The sequence below is a fragment of the Vanessa tameamea genome, chromosome 5, assembly GCF_037043105.1.
Source record: "Vanessa tameamea isolate UH-Manoa-2023 chromosome 5, ilVanTame1 primary haplotype, whole genome shotgun sequence".
NCBI lineage: Eukaryota > Metazoa > Arthropoda > Insecta > Lepidoptera > Nymphalidae > Vanessa > Vanessa tameamea.
Window position 1 is genome coordinate 6,171,038 of NC_087313.1, and position 21,706 is coordinate 6,192,743.

The window sequence follows — 21,706 nt, forward strand, 5'->3', positions numbered from 1 at the left end:
AAGGTCGCGCTACTGAAAATGTTACTTAAATATGCTTAACTTAATTTACTAGATCACATTTGGTTAGAGCTCATAACGTGAGAGTGGAGTTACACCGAATACCTGTCTAGACAATGTCTAGACTTCTGTCTAGACGTTATCAACATTTCGTAGATTCTAGACTAACCCAAACTCTAAAATGGTTAAAATGTTATAATAAAGAAAATAAGCTGCATAGTTCTGCTTAATAAGTTACAAGATCTTCGCTCCTTAAATGGTATCTTGACTTGACGTTTTAGATACGAAAGTCGAAACCGAGCACAATATGGTTCGTTCTAACTTCGCAGGTGGGATTCATTATGTAATTCTTTACCATCGCTTAACGTAACTACGCAGTCGGCGTAGCGTGATCACCATTATGTAATACTAAATTATCAACTGATATAAGAGAATGTTACAAGAATTTTAAAATTAGGAAAAAAGAATTGTGTACGTAATTGTATTAAACGAGTCTCAAACGACTTTTTACATAGTTAATTACGATTTTAGTCTATTAACAAAATGAAGTATTAACTAATAACCGAATTTAATGGAAACCACAGAACCACATGCCTCTTCAAATATTTAAGTCAGGTGTTTATTCAAAGGTTAAATTTTTAGAGCTAGAAGGTTGAACTTACTGGGTCGAGGTGAGTTTGGTGAGCAGCTGAGTGACATCAGAACGAGGGCTGCATTGCATTCATTCATCTGGTCATCCCTCTCTCCAAAGCCTAAATCGCAGGAACTACTGGGACCTCGTTTACGCGACCTGTGAAAGAAAATACACTGTGATAGATATTCAATCGATAGGTTATGTGAAATTGATTTTAATTTTCTGTGAATAATGATAAATTACTATCAATATTACTATGACAATAATTGGTACGACTAAAGGTCTTTTAAAAAATTATTACAGTAAGAAATTAAATCAAATATTACTTGATTTACATCAGGATTCATTTAGCGTTCTGTTGCAATTTCACTTAATATGCAATGGACATAGCGTAAACTGTATTTTTGGTCATCACTAAGCCCAATAGCATTTCGTTAAACGTGAAATAATTAAATTTAAATAAGTATAGGTGAAATTTCGGTAGTGAAACATAATTGAAACAAAAATAATTATTTTATTATATGAAATTATCTAAACTTCATAATATGCGATAAGAAAACGGGTAACACAAGGTTTCTAATGTGTAATTTAAATAGGAGGTATCCAAAACAGCTTGAGCGTCGAAATAAATAGCAAAATTATTCGTATAAATATCCTATTAAACGAATTAGCTGAGTAAAGTATCTTTCAAATTATTATAATAGATTTATTAGATCAAGACATCGAAGTAAGAGTACAGACAACTTCGCATTCGTCCAATGAACCTTCACAACTTACGACCCTGTTTAATAGTGTAGATATTCACTGTCTGGGCGAGCAAATAAGATATATAAATATTTCAAATTTGATAAAATTTGTTCTTGTCTGTGTAAATTTTTGTACAATTCGTGATTTAAATATTATATTGTACATAGTTTAATTGTTTTATTTTTGATAAAGTTTTATTAATTTCAGTATTAACGTTTCTTTGTTATTTTACTAATGTACTAGATTGCTTAGATGTTGACATTATGAAATTCAAACGAATAAATCAATATAAGCCTACCGTTACTTATTTAATATTCATTTAACAGGTACGGCCAGATTATAAAATATATGAATAAGATCTACCATTTACTTGGTTAAAGTATTAATGTTTGTATGTACCTAAAATATGTATGTTCAATATTTGTTTAAACCACAAAATCTAGTCACATCGTAAGATAGGACTAGCATTTTTTAACATAGTGAACTCTAAATTTAATAAATAGTTGTTTTTTTAATATTTTAAATGGAAATGATATTGTTATTATTATTAATTAAAAAAAAATACTCTGAACTCATTTGTCCTTATAATGAGACGATCGTTAATATGTCTGTATAATATTGGTATGATATTCAGGTATGTTCATTTATCATTTCGGAACAATACACGAGCAGATAACCTACGCATTAATAGTATATATATAGCATATATGTTTGAATTTTATAAAGATGACTGATAAGACTTCCAATTTGTTCTTAATTAACCTTCACGATCGTTGATAATGTTTTATACGCGTACTTATTTGTTTTATATTATTTATAATGGGTATTACGATTACAATAGCACGAATGACACAATTCATAGTAGGTGTATTAATTACATATTATAAATTAAAAAAATATGTAATACGTTAACATAATTAAATAATTAAATATTCGCTTCGAATAACGTACAAATATGTTATACGTAACAATTTAAAAAATATATATGGTTATTTTGCTTCGTAATAGAAGTTATTACTATATTGTAGCATAATATTTACAAAAGCAGTTACTCTGTAAATATCTGAAATGACGAACGAATCGTTTATCAAGATTTACGAAGTTACCTTTCTGCGTATGAAATTACGTCCACGTGTTAATATATATATTTTTAATTTGTTACTTAATGTGAAGTTATAAATTTTATTGCAATTTTTAAATACAAAAATAAAACTTAACAAAATTTTGAAAGATCATTAATAAATATATTTTATAAATAATATGTGAAGGTACAACAATATATTAGCATTATATTAAGAGCATTAGATATTAAAATGATTTTAAATAAAGAATATTCTTTCGATGTAAAGAATTCGTAATTATGTTACGTCATTTATACTTCGACCCTTAAAATTGGAGAGGGTTAAAGTTCGAAAGACCTCAGATAATTGACCTGAAGGCTGTTTACTCTTGTAGACGTCCTAGGAGCAAGCAACAGGCGGCGTATAAATTGCGCACATTGGACTCGCTTTTAGGATCGCTGAACGAAACTTGTCTAACAACTTATTTGCCATAATTAATAATGTTAAACTAGTTAAACTTCTTTTCATGTAAAACCAACAATGATTTCGATTTAAAACAGTACTTCTCAATTTTCAATGTAAATAAATATATTCAATAGAAAGAAAATAATTTATTATATCATTCTTCGCTCCTTTTTAATGCAGTTTTGCTAAAATATATTATTTACAAAGAGAAATCTGTAAAAAATGTCGAAAAATTGACGACCTATGTACGTACTCTAGATACAGGGCGTATTCTCGGAGTATTCACCCGCCGACCGTGCGGCGAGAGACTTTGCAGGGTCGCTATCCTATTCAGAACAGATGATTGCAGGTCACCTTACAACATATTTATATCAGATCAAATCTACACACCGTTTTCTAAAATATGTTCTTTGTAATTGATAATACTATAATACTAAAAATGTCTCGTTATTTTTATATTGATTAAATTAATAGGAAGTTTGTGACCTGTATAGCGAACACCTGATATTTACCTAGAGCTATATTAAATAGCTATTATTGTGTAGTGATAAATTTAGATGCTTGTCTGTAAAGCGTCACTGCTTTAGGTTTTGCGCACTCTGCTTATTTGGTCGCAATAATTGGATCTCGCCGGCCGGCCGGCGAACACCCGCGTAAAAATAGCAGAGACACGTAATTTCCTCTAATACGCTGACGTAACGTATAACGTATCGCATCTCGCTCATCGAGTTGCTTTTCAAGGCGGTTCAATGGAATTTCATTCTTATTTTTATTTTGATCTAATCATTGCAACCCATAAATAAGCTCTACGTAGACACGACGACGCGGATGCTCGGTGCAATAAACGTTTAATGTAAATCACTGAAGTTTGGCTACTTGTTTGATATTTAAAACCAGAGCATAAACATTCATTGACTAGTTTTCGTATTTTGGTAAACTGAAAAACTTTTCGACCTTGTGACATGCAAATTCTCTTATAATTATCTAAATGTTGCTGTCACTAATTAAATATCGCTGGTTGGCAGTCGCAGTCGACCTGCATCTGTGCACACTCACCTCGCTGCGGGCTCGTAGTATAGTACGTAGATACATAGATTATAGTAGATACGTAACATTGAGAACGACCTTGCCGCCTGTTGCCGCGCCACCAACTCGCTACTGATACTAACTATTTACAATAGTTAATATTTACAATATGTATGTTTTTTCTTTATTCAAATACGCTTTAACGCACACAACCGAGACATGTTGAGGTATTCAATTCAAATTATTTCCTGTTTGATTAGCGTGAGCAATTGAATTATCTTAACCATTTTAGTAAGATCGATTTAATCACGTCCGAGTGAACATTCCAAACTTTATTTGTTGGATTTCAAAGAATTATGTATTTCGTTTTTTTTAATAACAGTAATTCATAAACATGTTATGCGTTGCTTGGAAAAGATCAATTAATTTTATCTTATGCAGACTCCTGAATAATACACTATAAAAGGCAAGGGAATATTAACTAGTTATATTTTGTGGGCGTGACAAGAGTTAATTTTAATTAACATACCTACTTACTACCTTTGTTATATAATAATTATTTGCATAAAGACCATTACAGCTACATAGTAATATCCTAAGCGATTAGTGTTTAAAACTGATTGAAAGATGTACGTTACGCTGTGACGGTTTCTAAGTAATTTAGGCAACGAAAAAATCGCTTGTTTGGACGTTGACATGCAATTGGCGGTTGATGTAGGTCGTGAAGTAATTTTTTGCGGGCATAAAAAAGTGTGATTGAGCTAGCGCAAAACGCTCTGTCGGCACCGAGCTGAGGTGGCGGCAAGCCCCACTCCGGAGCTGAGGTGAGGTCATCGGTGTTCTTGCTCTGGCCAATCACTTTAGATATTGGGCAGGTTTGGTTAACAAAGCACGTTTTTATTTTGCTCATTATAACTGTGAGGTTTTATTTTTGTTACAGATACAATGTATAATTGAATTTTAAAGAAAAAGAAAACATATATTATTAAACGTATAGGTATAGGATTTTCACGGAAAGTAAAGCTGCCAGTAATAATTTATTTATTGTAATGATTAACATAATCTTTTCTTCAATTAATATTTAAAAACAGCACAAAATAAATTAAAGAAGTCGAATGATTATTTTCGAAAGCAAACAATAAGTTTATTGACTTGTAATTTATATACGAAACCTGAAAATTTTCTGTTATTTAAATTAGTAAGAATTCTTACAATACTGCTTTTCTTTTTGTAACACCAACCGTCCAATAAATCGAATGTTTCTGATACAAATAAAATGTTCGAAAATTCCGTCCTTAAATCATCAAATTTCGAAGAATACATACATGCCGAACAGTTTTTGTTCCTGCAAGCGGTGGAATAACCTGCAGGTAGGTCGATGGAAAGTCAGCGTGTATTTGAATTATTTCGAATGACTAATCTTAATAACTCCTGCCTAACTCTAGGCTATTTATTTCGACCTTCATAATAAATATTGTATAAAACACAACAGACATTATTATTCTAAGAGTTGATGAAGTATAACTTTTACAAAGACTAACTTTGCATAATGATGAATGTAAAATTTTTGTATCACTTTCTCTAGGAAAGCGCACGCCCGCACCTGCCAAATGAGATAACGGACCTCAAGACTAACGAAAGCAAACGTGCCCAGCGAGAAAGTGCTTCTAGTTCTGACTGCCGCCCCTCCATTGCCTTCCTGTTCATGAGATGTTGCGCAAAAGTATGCAAAACTGCCCTCGACGCTATTTGTTTCTTGGTTTCTTTGTTACATTAATTATACCTAGGGTACAAAATAGAGCTTAAGCTTGATTTTTATTGAAGGAATTGACAATAATAGTCATATAAGTAGCGAACTATGCTAAGTAAAATGTATTATATACTTATTGAATTTCGCCTCTAAACTAGATTAGGTTTAATTTTAATACCACTATAGAAATATTAGTTAGTTAAATGACAATGGCTCGGATGTTATGTTGCATATTATTAGTACGCTGGTATTCGTACTTAGTTTGTCACTAGTGTCACTACTCACTCGCCCGTGACACTCAAATATCTCATTACCATACAACACTGCGTCAATAAAGGGTTTACCATTTTTGACATTGAAAGTTTATTAAAGGCGTTCCATGAACACTGACCGTATTACATAAATGGTTGCGAAATTCAGACGTGCCTATTGTACTAAACTAATCTATGATATTCAAATACTTTTTCATTTATTCAATCTGTTTTACTAAACATTGACTTAGGGCGTGATAAGTAGTAACCCGATACTTACGACATCAAAATGCGGGTTGTGCTGTTGTCCTACTAGCCGACTAAATACGTTAGTACTACCTGCTCGAGGACGTGAGACATAGAATGGTTGAATTCTTAATATTCTCTAAATTTATATTGTGTAAATATTTATAATGTCTAAATTTATAAGTCTTTTCTCCTATAGGGGCACAAAATATATCTAAATGTAGAGTAAGCCCAAAACTGAGTGAGTTATCGTATCTAAGATATGAATATCGGTAATTTTGATAATATGTGAATGGATATGAATGCATGTGGCACGTCTCTAGTGTGCCGGTTTGTTCCATTTTCAAACTAGGTCACTGTGTCATGGCGGCCCCGCCAAGTATCAAGCGAACTCGACGCCATCTTCGAATTTTGTTGATTCGTTTTAAATTAAATTCAGTCATTTCTAATTGTATGTAGAGTTGAACGATGTGCGTATTTAGAATGTCGGTATTTTTAAAATGTTGAATAAGTAGTTATATTACATCAAACGAAAACGGAGCTTTTTAAGCTTTCACTTTGGCTTGGCCCAGTCCCGTGATCGCAAATTTGTTCCAATCGTGAATGGAATTTCTATCCCGCGTAGTTTTGATAAAATCAAAAATTAATTACTTCAACATAACTGTTGATATTAACAAACCAACAGTAATGTTCTTTTCTATGATTCGTGCAACTATAGATAATTAAAATTGTAAATGTTAAGAATTAATCCAATTTAAATAAAAAATATAGTATCGAACCACCGACTTTTCTCGATTTTTTCTTTGTTACTAGGTTGTATCTAATTCTATACCCATTGTATAGTTATGAATTATTCACTTTATCTACATCAATTTCATTTGTAATTCTACTGATAAATTTTTATTCGTCTTGGCCTGACTTTTTGGCTACTGTTGTGAAATGCGGACCAAGTAGAGGTCTCACCTCTCACTAGCGTCATGATGAAAAGTGAAACTGCGGTGCCAGCGAGCGTCACGTTGCTGCGGCATTTAATGCTGTTTGTTCCGGTTCCACAGTACTACATTATGAATTGCATTATTTAACATTTCACAATTTGCCATCACTTCCAAGATATCTTTCTAATTCAGGTATATCGAATTAACTACAGAGAAAGATTTTTTAAATTTTATAGTGCAATATAACCAAGCCGTAAGAGTTATTTAATGGTTCTCAATGTTGCATTGTCTGTCCCTGTCTGCGGCTCGCTGGAGGTGTGGGGCGCGGGAGGCAGAATGTAGGCAAGTGTGACAAGGACACGCCCGTACTCCGCGCTAACACTTCCATCCAGTTTCTAATGTGCTTGCTAAGGATTTCGCAACTTCGCCCGCGCGGCTCCACTTCACCGATGCACGATTGTAAGCGATTACACCTACAAGCTTAACTACCACAATACGGGTACATACGGCTACGTGTTAACTAACGTAACGAACAGCGAGGTCACCTTTTAGTAAAATAACTTAATAATCGATTAATTTGTTTATATTCTTGCAGTTTTCAAATCATGCTCATTATTGCTGCGTAAACAGGAAGTATGATTAATAACAATTAAAAGAATGTGCAAATTTGATAAGAGACCACGCAAGGCAAGGTGAGTTTATTTGCAATAGATGCGGCCTTCCTCATAGATGACGAGGTGAACTGCTCATTCAAGGCAAATAATACGGATTTTAAAATTTTAAGTATTTTACCAGTATCAGTTAATGAAGTTAAAATTAGAAATGTAAGTAATTGAGAACTAAATAGAATGAGTAGTTGCAATGTTCAATTAAGTGTAGGGTCTTCGATACGAATTATGTAATATTAATCATAGTAATCATTGATTATCCTAGCTTATTTACATAACTAAAATTAAAACGGTCCTTAAGTCAATGCTTACATCACAATACAATTATGAGATACAAGGCAAGGGAGCGGCTCAACGTGTTGCTCATCAGGAAGTTATTAGAAGTAAAGCATTTATTTTGTAGTCGTTCTGTTAAATTCTCCTAACTATGTATTAATTATTATGTTAGTTTCGACTTCGGGATTATCGATCTTCTTTTTGATATGTTTATTTAATGTCACTGTAAGTAATAATAAATATTACGTAATCTCTACATGATGTATGTTTCTTGTATTGGCAGCGCTGACTGTTACTAAAAGTAGTACTCTAGTATTGTAGTTTATTTTAAAGTTGATAAGCTTGTGATGGATATTAATTTCAATAAGAGTAACGTGAAAAATGTGGTAAAAAAAACATACAAATCTGAGCATACAAAGCTGTTTCCTTAGTAGAATTAAATAAGAAGTAGTCGTTGCCGACTGTGATTTTATTTTACGTTCCAAGCAAATTAAAGGTGTAAAACGTTACCCTTGCATGTGATGAGCAGGCACTTCGATGATGGCAGAGGCTCGGCGCCTGTCGCCGGCCATGTCTGCAAGTCTTGCAAAATCTGTGTCCACGTCAGCAAGCCTTGCTGACTTCCGAGACTCTAGTAATCTTATCTCTTCCAATCTTTTTCTTAGTTCTATGGGCACCTGAAACAAATAAAGAATTTATTTTAATATTTTTATAATGCAAGCAAGGAGAAGAAAGGATTGCCGAAGTAATATTGAACATTCATTTTGAAGATAAATAGCTAACGAAGATCTTGAAGAAACTAAAAAAAAAGCACTTGTTATTTTTATCTGGTGTAATGGTGTAATAGATATGTTCTTTGAGAATGTTATAATTATACTTGTGTAGGCGTCATACATGCATGTATATTATGTAAGGCATAGGAACAAAAAGCGTGTATACGAGATCAATATGGTCGACCTTCGTACGATCCGTGTGTGGATGACGTCATGACCTAGAGTAGTTTAAAGTGAATTGAGATGCATTCCACGTCATCAACATTTCCATTTAACTAAGCCTTAGATATTTTTAATTCTACCGATGAAGCGATTCAGTTAATTAATACTAAAAACGATTCTATCATATGTAATCATAATCTAATTAATATCATACTTTAGGTATTATAAGTATTACGTCGTTTGATTATTCGTTTAGAACGCAATCTCGTTTAGTATGTGTAATGAACATTCTATTAGCAGTTGACATTGGCTGCATTTTCGTCTGAGCTTCCTCCAACGCGTGTTCGCATGTTTATACAATGTACTGCGCGTGCTCTTGCCAACTAGTTTATGATCGCGTTTCTCTTATACGTCAGTGCAACGAATGCTGGTATTTGGTGGTCATTATTTAATATTATCTTATATCATATTTTTAAATTATTTGACGTCATAAGAATATAGAAAATATTACTTAGAATAAAAGTCTTGTCATTTTTAATATATGCAATTAATTCATAAATGTGTTTCAAATTATTTAAAACGTTTTGATATTCTGTATGTATTGATGTTTTCTGTGGCATTGTAGAGAAATGAGGCTAAATGGAATATTTCTGAGCGAGATCAAATTGAAATAATGATTAAAATCTTTAACCTCAATAACAGAGTATTAAATGTTCTAATACCTACTTATATTCGTTGTTTCTGTAAAAAAATGTTGATTTGGCAAACTTGCTGGTATTTGAATTTAAACAGAAACCTTAAGATTTTAAAGTTTATATTGCAAAAGCTGTAGATGTTACTACTGTAGATAATGATTTGCTTCTCGCGGTGAATGTGAGCACTAAAAACGCTGATCACATCATGGACTTTCACTTTTTGGTGATTTGGTGCTTGCGAACGTGGCTGAGAACCGTATCCCGCTCATACCGGAACAATGAAAGTTGTTTTAATGAGTATGAATTATGTATGTACGGCAGTTTTCAAGTATTCGCACACATGATATACGCATGTTAATGTAACTTTTTAAACCAAAATAATGATTTCATAATTAGCATTAATCAAATATTACAGTTATGTTAGGGTAAGATTGATTAAATACTTTATAAACTATTATATGTATGTTTATAATTCAAGATATACTTAATGCAATATTATCCAGTTTTGGTGCTATAGTAAATAATCATTAATTGGAACTAAATCATAAGTAGAGCAGTTCTGCTCCAAACATTTATCAGCAGTAAGCGTGCGGCCGCGCAGCTGCAGTTCCGCTCATCGTGATTGCCTCCCTCTCCCTCCATCCATCCTCTCCCCCACCAAAGGCAATCTTGACGCGTTATGTAAAAAAGTGACAACTGTTGCACAATTGCTCGATCCGATGGCGAAACTTGGCCGCCTATAAATGCCAGTGAAAGTCACCGAGTGACTTTGACATGATAACTGATAATACCGCGTCATTAATATAGTAATAGATCTCATATTTGCTTGATAAACAAAACAGGAATTGCACATCCATTAACCATTAATATTTAAATTATTTAAATATAACCATATTATCAAAAAATACACGCCTTACAAAACTCAATATCGTTACCTTCTTTTACTTTTAAATTAACTAAAAAAATTATAAATTTACGTTCGTAAAGTACATATATTTGATAGTCGTTCTGTGTCAGCCTATTCACATTTAACATTAATACCATCTACACGTAACTTGATTGTAGTGTCGTAGAAGATATGATTTGATTTATTTTTACGGTATAAGCATGTTTCGTCTCCATATATTTACGTGTATTAGCAATTAAAGTTGCAAATACAGTATGCTGGACACTCATGGAATCTGAATTGCGAAAGCTCAACCGGCTGGCTCTGTTGCATGTCGATGTTGCTTCGCCAAATAGATTATGCATTCTTTTGAAGCGTTTTTACCTCAATTGCTTTTTCAATTTGGAAATTATTCAAATAATGATAAAATAAAATTAAACCTGTTTTTGACAATGAATTTGCTTATTCATGTTGAGCGAGACGGTGAAAAGTGGTAATGTTCCGGTTCCTGTTATGATATTTAATATAATTTGAGAGTGAAAACTAAAATGAAAATTGATACATTTTTATAACATTGTATCTGAAGCGAAAGTTATTACTGCAGTGCAAGCAAGTGGCATTGACTGCAGGATAGCGCGAGTCATTGGCTGAACGCGTGTGACGCGTGCGTTGTGCTGTCGTGCCTACCGACGACGTCGTTTTACGTATGCGACGATTAGGTATTAATTGTGATGAATTAGTATCTTTAACTTTGTAACTCATCGTATCACATACTTTATAAATATTGTAATCAATTTAAATACAAATCATTTCTTACAAATACTTTCTTTAAAAAAATATTTCATGTTCTCAAAAGGAAAGAAAGATAATTTAGACGACGCACCATCCGTAAAATAAATGAATGTAGACTCAATCCATTTAATTATATTTGATGACATTAAAATCTAGTTCTGTGGCAGGAATTTTGAAGTTAAGAAAACAATAGACTACCACAGCTGAGACGACCGATAACATTGCAATGTCGTAGCCGGTTTCAGCATAAGTAGCTTGCATGATAAAATATGAAGATTACCATTATCTGTATATCAAATGTGAATGTAATCGACAAGAAAAGCAGCTTGTTCTAAACGTATACACATTAACGAATAAAAGAGAACAATATGGTAATTCAACATAAGGTTTCTGTTTTTACATCGATAAGAATAGGTGATAGATGGGCGACGTTGGTTTTGTAAATATTCAGGGAGCCTGCACTTCGAGTCACGTTGACACGCATGCATAAGCAATTCGATGGTAGTAGGCGATCGTGCACGACTAAATAGGTCAATAGCTTTACATTTGATATACGAAATGCAACCTTAGTAATTAATATTACAACTGTAGGTTTCGCCAAAATAGTTACCTTAGCTCAAAGAGGTAACTTAATAAATTAGTTAAGGATTGGTTTTGAAAATCATAATATAAGTACTTTAAATGTTTGAAATAAGAAAGTAAAATCGTTCTTTTTTTACAACCATAATATGTGTTGTTGCAGGCGGCTAAAAGGGCTCACGAAGTATGAATAAGTTAACATTTTGAAATGGTAGAGGCGTGTCACTCTCCTATTACTTCATAAAACGTAAGCAATCTCGTTGTAAAGTAATTTATCTAGTTATTATACCTTTGCGTATCGATGTGTAATACGTCAACATAATTCGATGTTATTTGTAGTTAGTAATAATAAGTTTTAAAAGCATTAGTGTTTAATTTTTTATCTACAACTATACCTTGAGTTTAAATAATCACTAGAACAATAGTGCTATTATTAAATTGAATTTTAATTTACGTAAAATGGTAGTTTTGGATTAATAAGCATTTAGATTCAGGTATTGAAATCGGATGTGTACTGTTAGGCCGAGCAATCGATTGGCACGGAGCGGGCGGCCTTGTATGTTTAGCGAATACAAACGTTGGTTGCAAGGCGGATACAGCGAAGGCACGCAAGCACCACCCTGCCGGACTGCAAGCAACAACCTTGTGCCAAAAATCCGTGACCCACATTACATGTCCAAATGCAAGCACCGATTTTATTACCATTATTCTTGAAACAAACATTTGGTTCTTTATTTGTGTTAATTGCAACTGTGTTTAAAGCCCTGCCGTGAGCTCATTCTGTTTATAAGGAAAGATTTTATTGGGATTATCCGTTATATATCATAAAGTTATTACTCGGTATTGAAGGCAAAATTTACTTTATATTTGTTATTCAAGTTATCATTATATTGCTGTCCTAGGTCATTCCTATTGAATGACCGCGGCGCAGGACGAAGTTAGGTGACCTAGTTGGCACGGAACGAGCTACATAGGTCACGATCCTATCCGCTCCCAGTTAACCTTCTTTACGTTAAAGTAGAGCATCTTTATAGTGTGTACCCAATGAAAATTTTGCTATTTAATAGTTTGTGATAAAAAAAAAATATTTGAAAAATAAATTTAAAAAATGTAAGAAATGTTTTGTTATAAAACTAAGTCAACTATGGCGCTTTATTGACGAAATTGGTAGGTACTATAAATTCATTTGACCATGTAGGTCAAATGAATTTATATTTAATGTCGGTTGTCGTTGTCAGGAAATCATTATTGCGTAGCGTTGACAATGATGATGCAAGACTGGCACGCTTTATTTATTACGAGGCCTAGGTTATTGGTCTAAACAATTGAAGGTTTCAATTGATAGACATGACGTCATATCGTAAGTCACTGTAATTTCAGAATCGACGTCACTGCGCGTCGGAGAGAGCGCGTAGGCGCGGCGCCGCTGTGACGTCACAGGCGCGATTCACTGCTCTCTCCGTGGGCGGATGCTTGTATTAGGCGCGTATCCTAGACAAAGTGTACGTAAATAAAATCGCATAAGGCCAAAGTGGCGTTACGTAATTGAACGAGAAATCTGTGCAAGGACACGCAAGTCGTTTCGACATAGCACCCAGCGTGATGCCATAATCGCATCATTTACGTGCGACGCTTAGAAAAGTGAGCGTTTTACCTTGAGATGCCTGAGAGTACGGTTGCCTCTCTATTCTTAGACTTCAAAATGGGTTATATATGTGTTTGAAAGGTCGGGTACCGAGCACGCAGGCGTCATGACCCAGTCTGACCCAAAAACGGACCGGGCCCAACACTCCCCACTAGTTGATAACGGATACCGGGAACCTGTTCGACTAAAACATTATATACGCAGTGCGAATAGTACCGTTATCTTGACGACTTGTAAGTTACATCGTCATCGTCGACACCAATAGTCCCAATTGAGAGAAAACTTTTTAAAAAGTCAATCTAATAAAGAACTTCGAGAATTGTAAATAGGCACTGACTGCTCTTCTAATAAAAACAATATTATTTTAAGTTTGTTCAAATGGAACATCCATTTGATTTTTTTATATTTGATATTTTTTTACAGTTGAGAACTGTATATTAAACCTGTATCAAAGTTCTGTCACAAAAAAGGAAAACACAAGTGGAGGTCGAATTTCGAATGCGGGTTGTGCGTCGTTGGTTCAATATCAACGTTTCTGGGCCAGTGGGTCAGCGTGTCAGAGAGGACCGCGCATAGCGCGCCTCATGCCGACAGTAATTATTACTTGATCTTCACTTACATAAAAAGGCTTGCATGAAGTTCACTGCTAATACTGATCACAAGTCTCACGTCACCTTGCGTCAGCGTCGAGTCAACTCTTTTACATTAATAGTGTATAGACGAAGTGAATCATGATTACCCTTTGCCTTCGATATCTAGCTCTATTAACACATTATTTCCGTGTTTCAAGGTTATTTTTATTAAACTTTTTAGAACCCATTTCTTCGGATATTTTTATCGATAACGTTAGAAGATAAGTCGCCTACGTTGTAACTGTAAATTTTCATTTCTAAATCAGATGATAATGTTATGTGACTTTAAGTCCATAAGCACGTCTCATCTTACTCGTTTTATGCAGTAGGTACATACAATAAAATTATTGCTGTATGAAGGTAAATAATTGTTGGAAAATATTGGGAATTTTGTATAATTTATCTAACTATTCAGATAACAGTAGCAGAGCACGAATCATAAAACTATTTCAAGGCGAAAACAATGAGGTCACCCACAAAGGGTCGGCCTTGCCTTCGCCACAGTTGTGGGATGACAACTTCATCATAGACGAAAATATAACAGAATCAAAGCATTCAACAATTTTTGCATCAAGATAATTAATGTTTTTAGAATTTGAGGTACCTTGTATTATAGATCGATAATATTTTATTGGGTTTAAAAATTACGCGCAATGTACGTATTAACAATGAATTGTGGCGGACAAAAACAACATAGAAATGACGCCTTTAGATTAGCAACGGTTGTCTGACATCATTAAATGGTCAATCATCTCGCTGTTTCGGCACTAAATGTAGGTCGAATACATTAGTCGAGCTATTTTATAGTGAGCGTTAGGATTGTGTTTCTGCTTCTTTTACTGACTTAAATTTTTAGCTAAAATTGTTGATTTAAACTCCGCACTGCATATTATTCAAAACAGTAATAAGATAGTATAATAAATATAGTATAATATAAGTAACTTAATCAGTTACTTATATTATTTAAAGAAATGCTGTAAAATATATTGTGCCGAAAATAGATTTATTATACGTGCACAATAGAACGAAATTGTTTTTTATTATCCCTTTAAATTCACAGATCAAAAGTCAAATATTGCTCAAACGAATATAAACGCATAATAAATAGTTTAAGTACAATAGAGAAATATTAATTATATTCCATTATTAAAGTAGATAAGAAGGTACTATTACTTTAATAGTTTCCGTTTCAGTGATTGTTTAAAGTGTTGTCTTTTACAATCATTGTATTCTATGATCTGATACGTGATTAATACTTTAATATTTATACACTCATAATTATATGTAATAATTACTAATCCTTTAAATTGGAAACCAATTTGAATTAAATGAATCCCGAGGAGATATATTTAGTTTTGCTCTATTGTTTCGTTATACTGTATAAAAACATTTCACATTTAATTTTAAGTGAATAACGACGACATTAATATCAAAGGGATTAATGTAGCGGTTCTTTTGGCGCAGATTACTAATTATAATGCATGTAGTTAGTTGTATTAAGTTAGGATGCCGGTACTTTCAACATTATTATTTGGTGAACTTCATATTGACTTGGCGTATCCGGCTCGTGTCCTAAATCGTTGCCCATATTTAACTATCGCATTCTCTCGACAGCCCCTTGATGACTTGTACCGGCAAATCGACTAACAATATTATCTTATCAACCTTGATTTATTTAGAAACAGTGTCACTAGGCGCATTTTGCTACGTAACAAACGCCAAGTTACGAAATGTATTGAAAAATGTGGCTAGAACGCGTTCAATCTACCTCATTGTTTCAACGATATATACACAGTTTATGAATGGTTTGTCTAATGGTTTATGTATTTCGTATATATTGATGTTTTAATTAATTAAAACTATTAACGTTTATGAACGATCTTTTACATTTACGGATCGAATTTGTATCTTACGTATCGATGTTTGTGTGTGTAATAAACATGGTGCGCATGCGCTGGGACTCGTCGTTTTCTCTTCCCATGGTTTCTTTACGATGGTCGATCTCAGCTCGCCAGTTCCTTTCATGCATTTGCTTCGACAAAAAAGTCACGTACGACTGGAAATTATCGAAGGAGAAACTTGTAAATTGCATCGGAACATTCATACATAGGTTTATGATTTAATGGATTATTTTAGTTTATGCTTCTCCGTGAACTGTTCGATTTTGATATAATTTTAATATTTAATTTAACGTAAAGTTTTAAGTTCGCCGTTTTCTTTATTTTTTTCCTTTGTTAGTTGTTATCGTATACTCATGTCGTAACGGTACTTCTAATAAAATTGCAAATATATTAGAGCTAAGTTTTACAAGTGAAATGGATATTATACACGCAAATTTTTCACGCAACACTAACTACTATAAACGTGTATTTATTAGTTAAAAAAATGTGATAGAAAAATCATGCGTTTAAATGCATTACAGTTCGTTTCTGAAATCCTTTCGCTCGTAACGAAATCATACAGTATACATTGAAATACGGTTCTGCTCTCTTAGCCTTTGCGGAATTTCTTGTGGTGAAAGCGAGATTTATATTTCACTGTTGAGGACATATTGCATTTGAGTTAAAATCACGCCTTTTTCTTCTGTTTTTGTTAAATTTATATTTTAAGCGTTAAAAAAAGATTTATTTTTGAAATAAAACTAAAGGATTATGAGAAGTTTTATTAATAGCAAAGTCATAACAGTGATTAGTTAAGATCTTTCGCATGTTTAATATTTACAAAAGCTTAGAGCTCTATGATCATGGATATAATTTAAAAATACTGCATTATGAATTTATGTACGTTGTTATGTGTAAAAGTGAATGAAGTCTGAAACAGTGCAGGTGTGAGTGGCACTTTCACACTCATTGCGGCTTGCAGTACGCCAGTAGCCGTGTCCGATCGACGCTCCTTTACGACATCGGTAATCGAAAGGCAACGCAAAAGCATGAAAATTATCGTACAAAAATATCGAAATTATTATTGTCGAGGTGTTTAAAAGTGAAATCTAAGACCAATTGTTTTGTCATCGTATCGAAAGACAATTTTAATACACGTGTGAGTTCTTTTTAGGTTGTGGACATTTAGCTCGAAACAAGTCAACGATGAGGTTAGCCGGTGCTGAGCCGACATCGCCACCGACTAACGGTTCGGGCGGCGCCGCGCGCACGTGAAAATAATTCTTGACGCGATTTTGTAACGAATACCGTTATGTGGTTCCGGGCCTGTCGGTGACCTTATTTCTCGGCCGCGCACTCTTTATTTTTATATCTTATTGCTTGCTACATAATGATCGTCCGCGCTGCGTTTGTAAGAAGTTTAAAAATATATGAATCGAGAAGGTGTATTATTTAAGCGACTCGTTAGGATTAAAACATGATTGTTTAATCTATTAATTAGAATTGAATTAGAAGTGAATAGAATTCACAATAAGATGATAGTTAGCGTTGTAAACAAAAACGAGATTTGTGTGTTTCAAGTTTCAATAAATAAGTAATACTATGAATGTAGTAGATAGTGTGAGTCAGATTTTTTTTATTCAATTCCGCTTAACGTGTCGTGGATTTGCCAAGTGTAAAAGTGTAAATGACGTGTGACGAACGCAAGCGTCGGTCGCTGTGCTGGGGGATTACCGCGTCATTCTGATAATAATTATCCTCCACATAAATAAGTACGAAATGACGGTCAATGTAATTTCCAAGTTGTTCATGAGAAAATATGACTATGTTCGAATATTGAAATTGTTTTATACAATTAAAATGACGTAATCACAATGCAATCACATCTCAACTCGTACGCATGTTATCAGACATTTGTTGAATGATGACTACGCATTAGAGTTGTTTTTATCGAGTGCTTGTAATTTTCAGATAGCACACTATTTACTAATGCAATATAAGTAGGTAGTTTATTGCCAGCAAGTAGAATCACTTTTATATTTATTCTTACCTATTTTCAATGCGAATAACTTAATAAGGCCATTATTATTGTTTAATTTGATTATCGTTAATGGATTCGAACTAATACATTATACATAACTACATAATGATTTAGCCTCGTTATCGAAAATGTTATTCAGTGAGTGAGCGAGAGATCGTGGCAGCGCGTCACGCTGATATCGTGCGACGTCACCGTGTTTACGCGCAAGGCCGGCACACGCGCCGCGTAGCCGCTCCTTCCTCATTGCACCAGCAGTCAATTCGACACAATTTCTATACGAATATGTCAAAAACGAACGAACTTGAAATCTATATCATGCCTGGGATCCCGTTAAGCAATCAATACCATAATTTTGTGCGTAAGACTTGGTGTTAACAATTAAATAATGAGATACAAAAACCTGTCCGACGAGTTGATCGATCACAAGTTCGGTGTAAACTAGTGGTTTTTGCCCACATTAAAATGCCACAGCTGGTAAATTGTATAATTATCTGGTCTTGATTTATTTAAAGAATAAAAATGATATTGTGGTCAATGTAATTAGCTCACGCGATAAGATTGTGGTATTGTGTTTAGTGCGTGAGGAGTTACGTGGCTGGTAGCCGGCCGGCTGGTATTACAAGTTAATATCAATGTAAAACATCACGAAAACGTGGGGTAATAGCGACACGTTTTCACTCAAAATGCGGTTATCGAAGATATCGTTTTAAATCACGTGGGAGAAATTGAAATTCCAATTTCAGTGCGTAGCGGTAACGGTACGCATTCGGCCGAATTTAGCGCACGTGCGTGCTTCTTTACACATGTCCACTGATCAGTGTTAAAATGTGAAGCGTGTAACATCCTTGAATTTAAAAACTCTACGACCACACCTCGCATTATCTACAGTAGCTAATCATCTTGGTGATTATGATCAATTATAGTGAGATAAAACACGTATTTACATTTTCATATATTGTTTAAAAGTTGTATTGAACAAATGATTAATGTATGCACATCAGAGACTAGATAAAACGAAATATTTTAGTAATTAGGGAAGATTATCGTAGAGACTTAACTACAATATAAACTGGTGCGCCACACGGTTCGTGTCCACACGTAGATAAATGTCTCACTGCGATTGTGACGCACGAGTTAAATTATGCTTTTTAGTCGTAAACAAGTATTGTATGATGTACAATTGTATCTAAATAAATATTATTTATTTCAAACTTTAATAGCTGTTCTAATCATTTTACGAGTACTAATAGCGTGAAGGAATCAGTGATTGTGTGATCGGTTAGTCATTATTTATTGGATTTTTAGTTCAAATGTTTAAGACAAGTTTTATTGCGTTGGCAAGAATAAAATTAGCCATCGTCCGCGCAATAACTGGTCACTGGCGACTAGAATAATCTCGCCGGCCGGCGATAAGTGGCATCGGTGCGTTACATGCGATAGCGGGCGATGCGTAGTTAGTGCAGGCGTGCAGCGGAGCCGTGCGGGCGAGTATGGATGCCGGGGCTGGGTGCACGATGCACGTCACTTGCCCCACGTGCAGCCGGGGTCAATAGCTCGCTGCACGCGTCCGCTCTCTCCCGTCCCTCTGTCGTCTCATAAAACCTTTGTCTACATCAATGTTGTCGCAATGTCAACACCTCTAATGCCAATGACTGAATGTTTCATGACATTCATACAATTTATTGGTATTTTTTGCAATCTACAGCGACGTCAATAATTACCTAAAACGACGACTCTACATTGCGTTGATGTCTTTTGTTGCAGTTGTACGTACGAGATTAGAACATAAAAAAAGAGTTGGGAGTTGGTGTAAAGCATGGTTGGATTACTTTTAAAAAGTCAGTTTTTAATTTATTGAAATGTTAATTATAATAATAATAAAAATCTTACTTCAGCGGCTGGTACGTGAATTTGAACTCGAAGCTCGTCGGTGTCGTGATCGTGCTCTAACACGTCGGCTCGGACTTCGCGACCATTGTACGTGAGGAATACACGCTGACCGGGTTTCAAACGAACTCCGGCCAATCCACGAAATCCGGGTCCTATGAGCTCCGCATCGCGGTACTCGCGAATCATTTTGCCCCCATCAAACCGCACCGTGTAACGGGTGTTTGGAGTCAAGTTGATACAATTGTTGTTTTCCGGAAATGCTGCCGGGGTTTTCACAGCCTGGATCATGCCCGAGTAATAAAGTCCATCATCACTGAGAGCCGCAACGCGGGTCCCTATGATAGAGCGCTTCGCTAAGCGTTTGCCGGTTGACATGATGCCTAGAGTTCAATTAGCCTCTTTAAAAAAATATACAACAGAGGTATTTAATATTATTCCGTAGTTCACACTTCTTTCTGTCACAAGTTCACTCAAAATTTTCAAATCGCCCGACGCACACGTTTCGCGGGGTATCCGTCACAAAATTTTGGGGAACCACGAGAATTTCGGTGCGATACCGTACTTTCAAGTAGGTTCGGCTCCTCAATAAGCCGAGGCTGATCGCGGTTCTCGCGCGGAAACATAATACGAAGGCAAGGTCCTCGAAGATCGGGACAAAGGAAAACCCTTTCGCGGCAGTAAACTTTGCGCGCAAGCTTGCTGCGGACAACCTTAATAGACACGGTTCAAACAAGAACTGGCGTGCGTGCGGCGCGACACCGGCCGGCCGGCGAGCGGGAGCGGCGACCGCCCGTCTCGCTTCTTTGTTTTGATACTCAGCTGTTCAGCCGAGTGAGAAGGAGGTAAGGAAAGGTTATGCGTATGAACGAAACGGCTGCTCTCGGTGCTCTTCGGGCCGTTGGTAGAGTTCGGGTGGGCTCGCTATTTTCAGCGGGCGGCCGCCCACGGGCGACATTGAGGCGCGCCGGCTCGATTCGCACGTGGAGTGGAGGAGTGCTAACGGGATTGCACAACGCAACTCGCGGCTCACCGTCGTCAACATCGCGCTGCGGCCATGCCGGTGCTTGCTTGCCGGCTAATACGTGACACAGTTTCTATTCGGATTTGGGGTCGATTCAAATGTCAAGCAGATGCACCCCACTTATGCAACACTATTAACGCAGCCTCGTTACATCTACGCACAAATTGAATAATTGGAACACATTTAAGCTCGTGTGATACTGTCCCCGCGAACATTCTTCGCACTTGTTGTTCCGTTATCTTGACGAATTTATATAATTACACTGTTCTTGGATACAATTCTCCTTTGTTTTTTTTTTCTAATTTTAACGTATAAAGTGGAAGCTTCATACTGGCGTAGCGTATAATTTTTCCTCATGCCATCGTTTATGCAAATGCAATCAAAGAGTAATGAAAGTGTTTGCTGTTATCGAAAGCGAAAGAGAACTTAACAGTAACTTGCTAAACAAAACCGTTACGTGGACGTTAGAAGTAATAATAGTTATTTATTACAATATTTATTAGGTACTTACATTAAGCGTTTTTACATCTATTCGGTATATTTATATTAGCATCATTAATGTTTTTGTTTTACTTTTTAATTACCTTATAGATAAGGATACGAATTCACATTTAGAAAAGGTATTTCGTAACAGTACACGGTTAATAGAAAAAT

General features: G+C 35.0%; 2 protein-coding genes across 7 annotated transcripts in view; both read right to left on the reverse strand.

Moving 5' to 3' along the window:
* The window catches only part of Glut4ef (Glucose transporter 4 enhancer factor), a 40,043-nt gene extending 19,048 nt beyond the window's left edge, over positions 1 to 20,995 (reverse strand). Inside the window, exons 1-3 of the mRNA XM_026629195.2 lie at positions 20,032 to 20,995; positions 8,567 to 8,733; positions 660 to 787 (exon numbers count right to left, since the gene is read on the reverse strand). Of these exons, the coding sequence (XP_026484980.1) occupies positions 660 to 787; positions 8,567 to 8,733; positions 20,032 to 20,406 (670 nt within the window). The 5' untranslated portion in view covers positions 20,407 to 20,995. The remainder of the gene's footprint in view (positions 1 to 659; positions 788 to 8,566; positions 8,734 to 20,031) is intronic.
* Positions 1 to 21,706, reverse strand: part of LOC113392652 (probable serine incorporator) — a 62,535-nt gene that overhangs the window by 33,570 nt on the left and 7,259 nt on the right. The window lies entirely within an intron of this gene.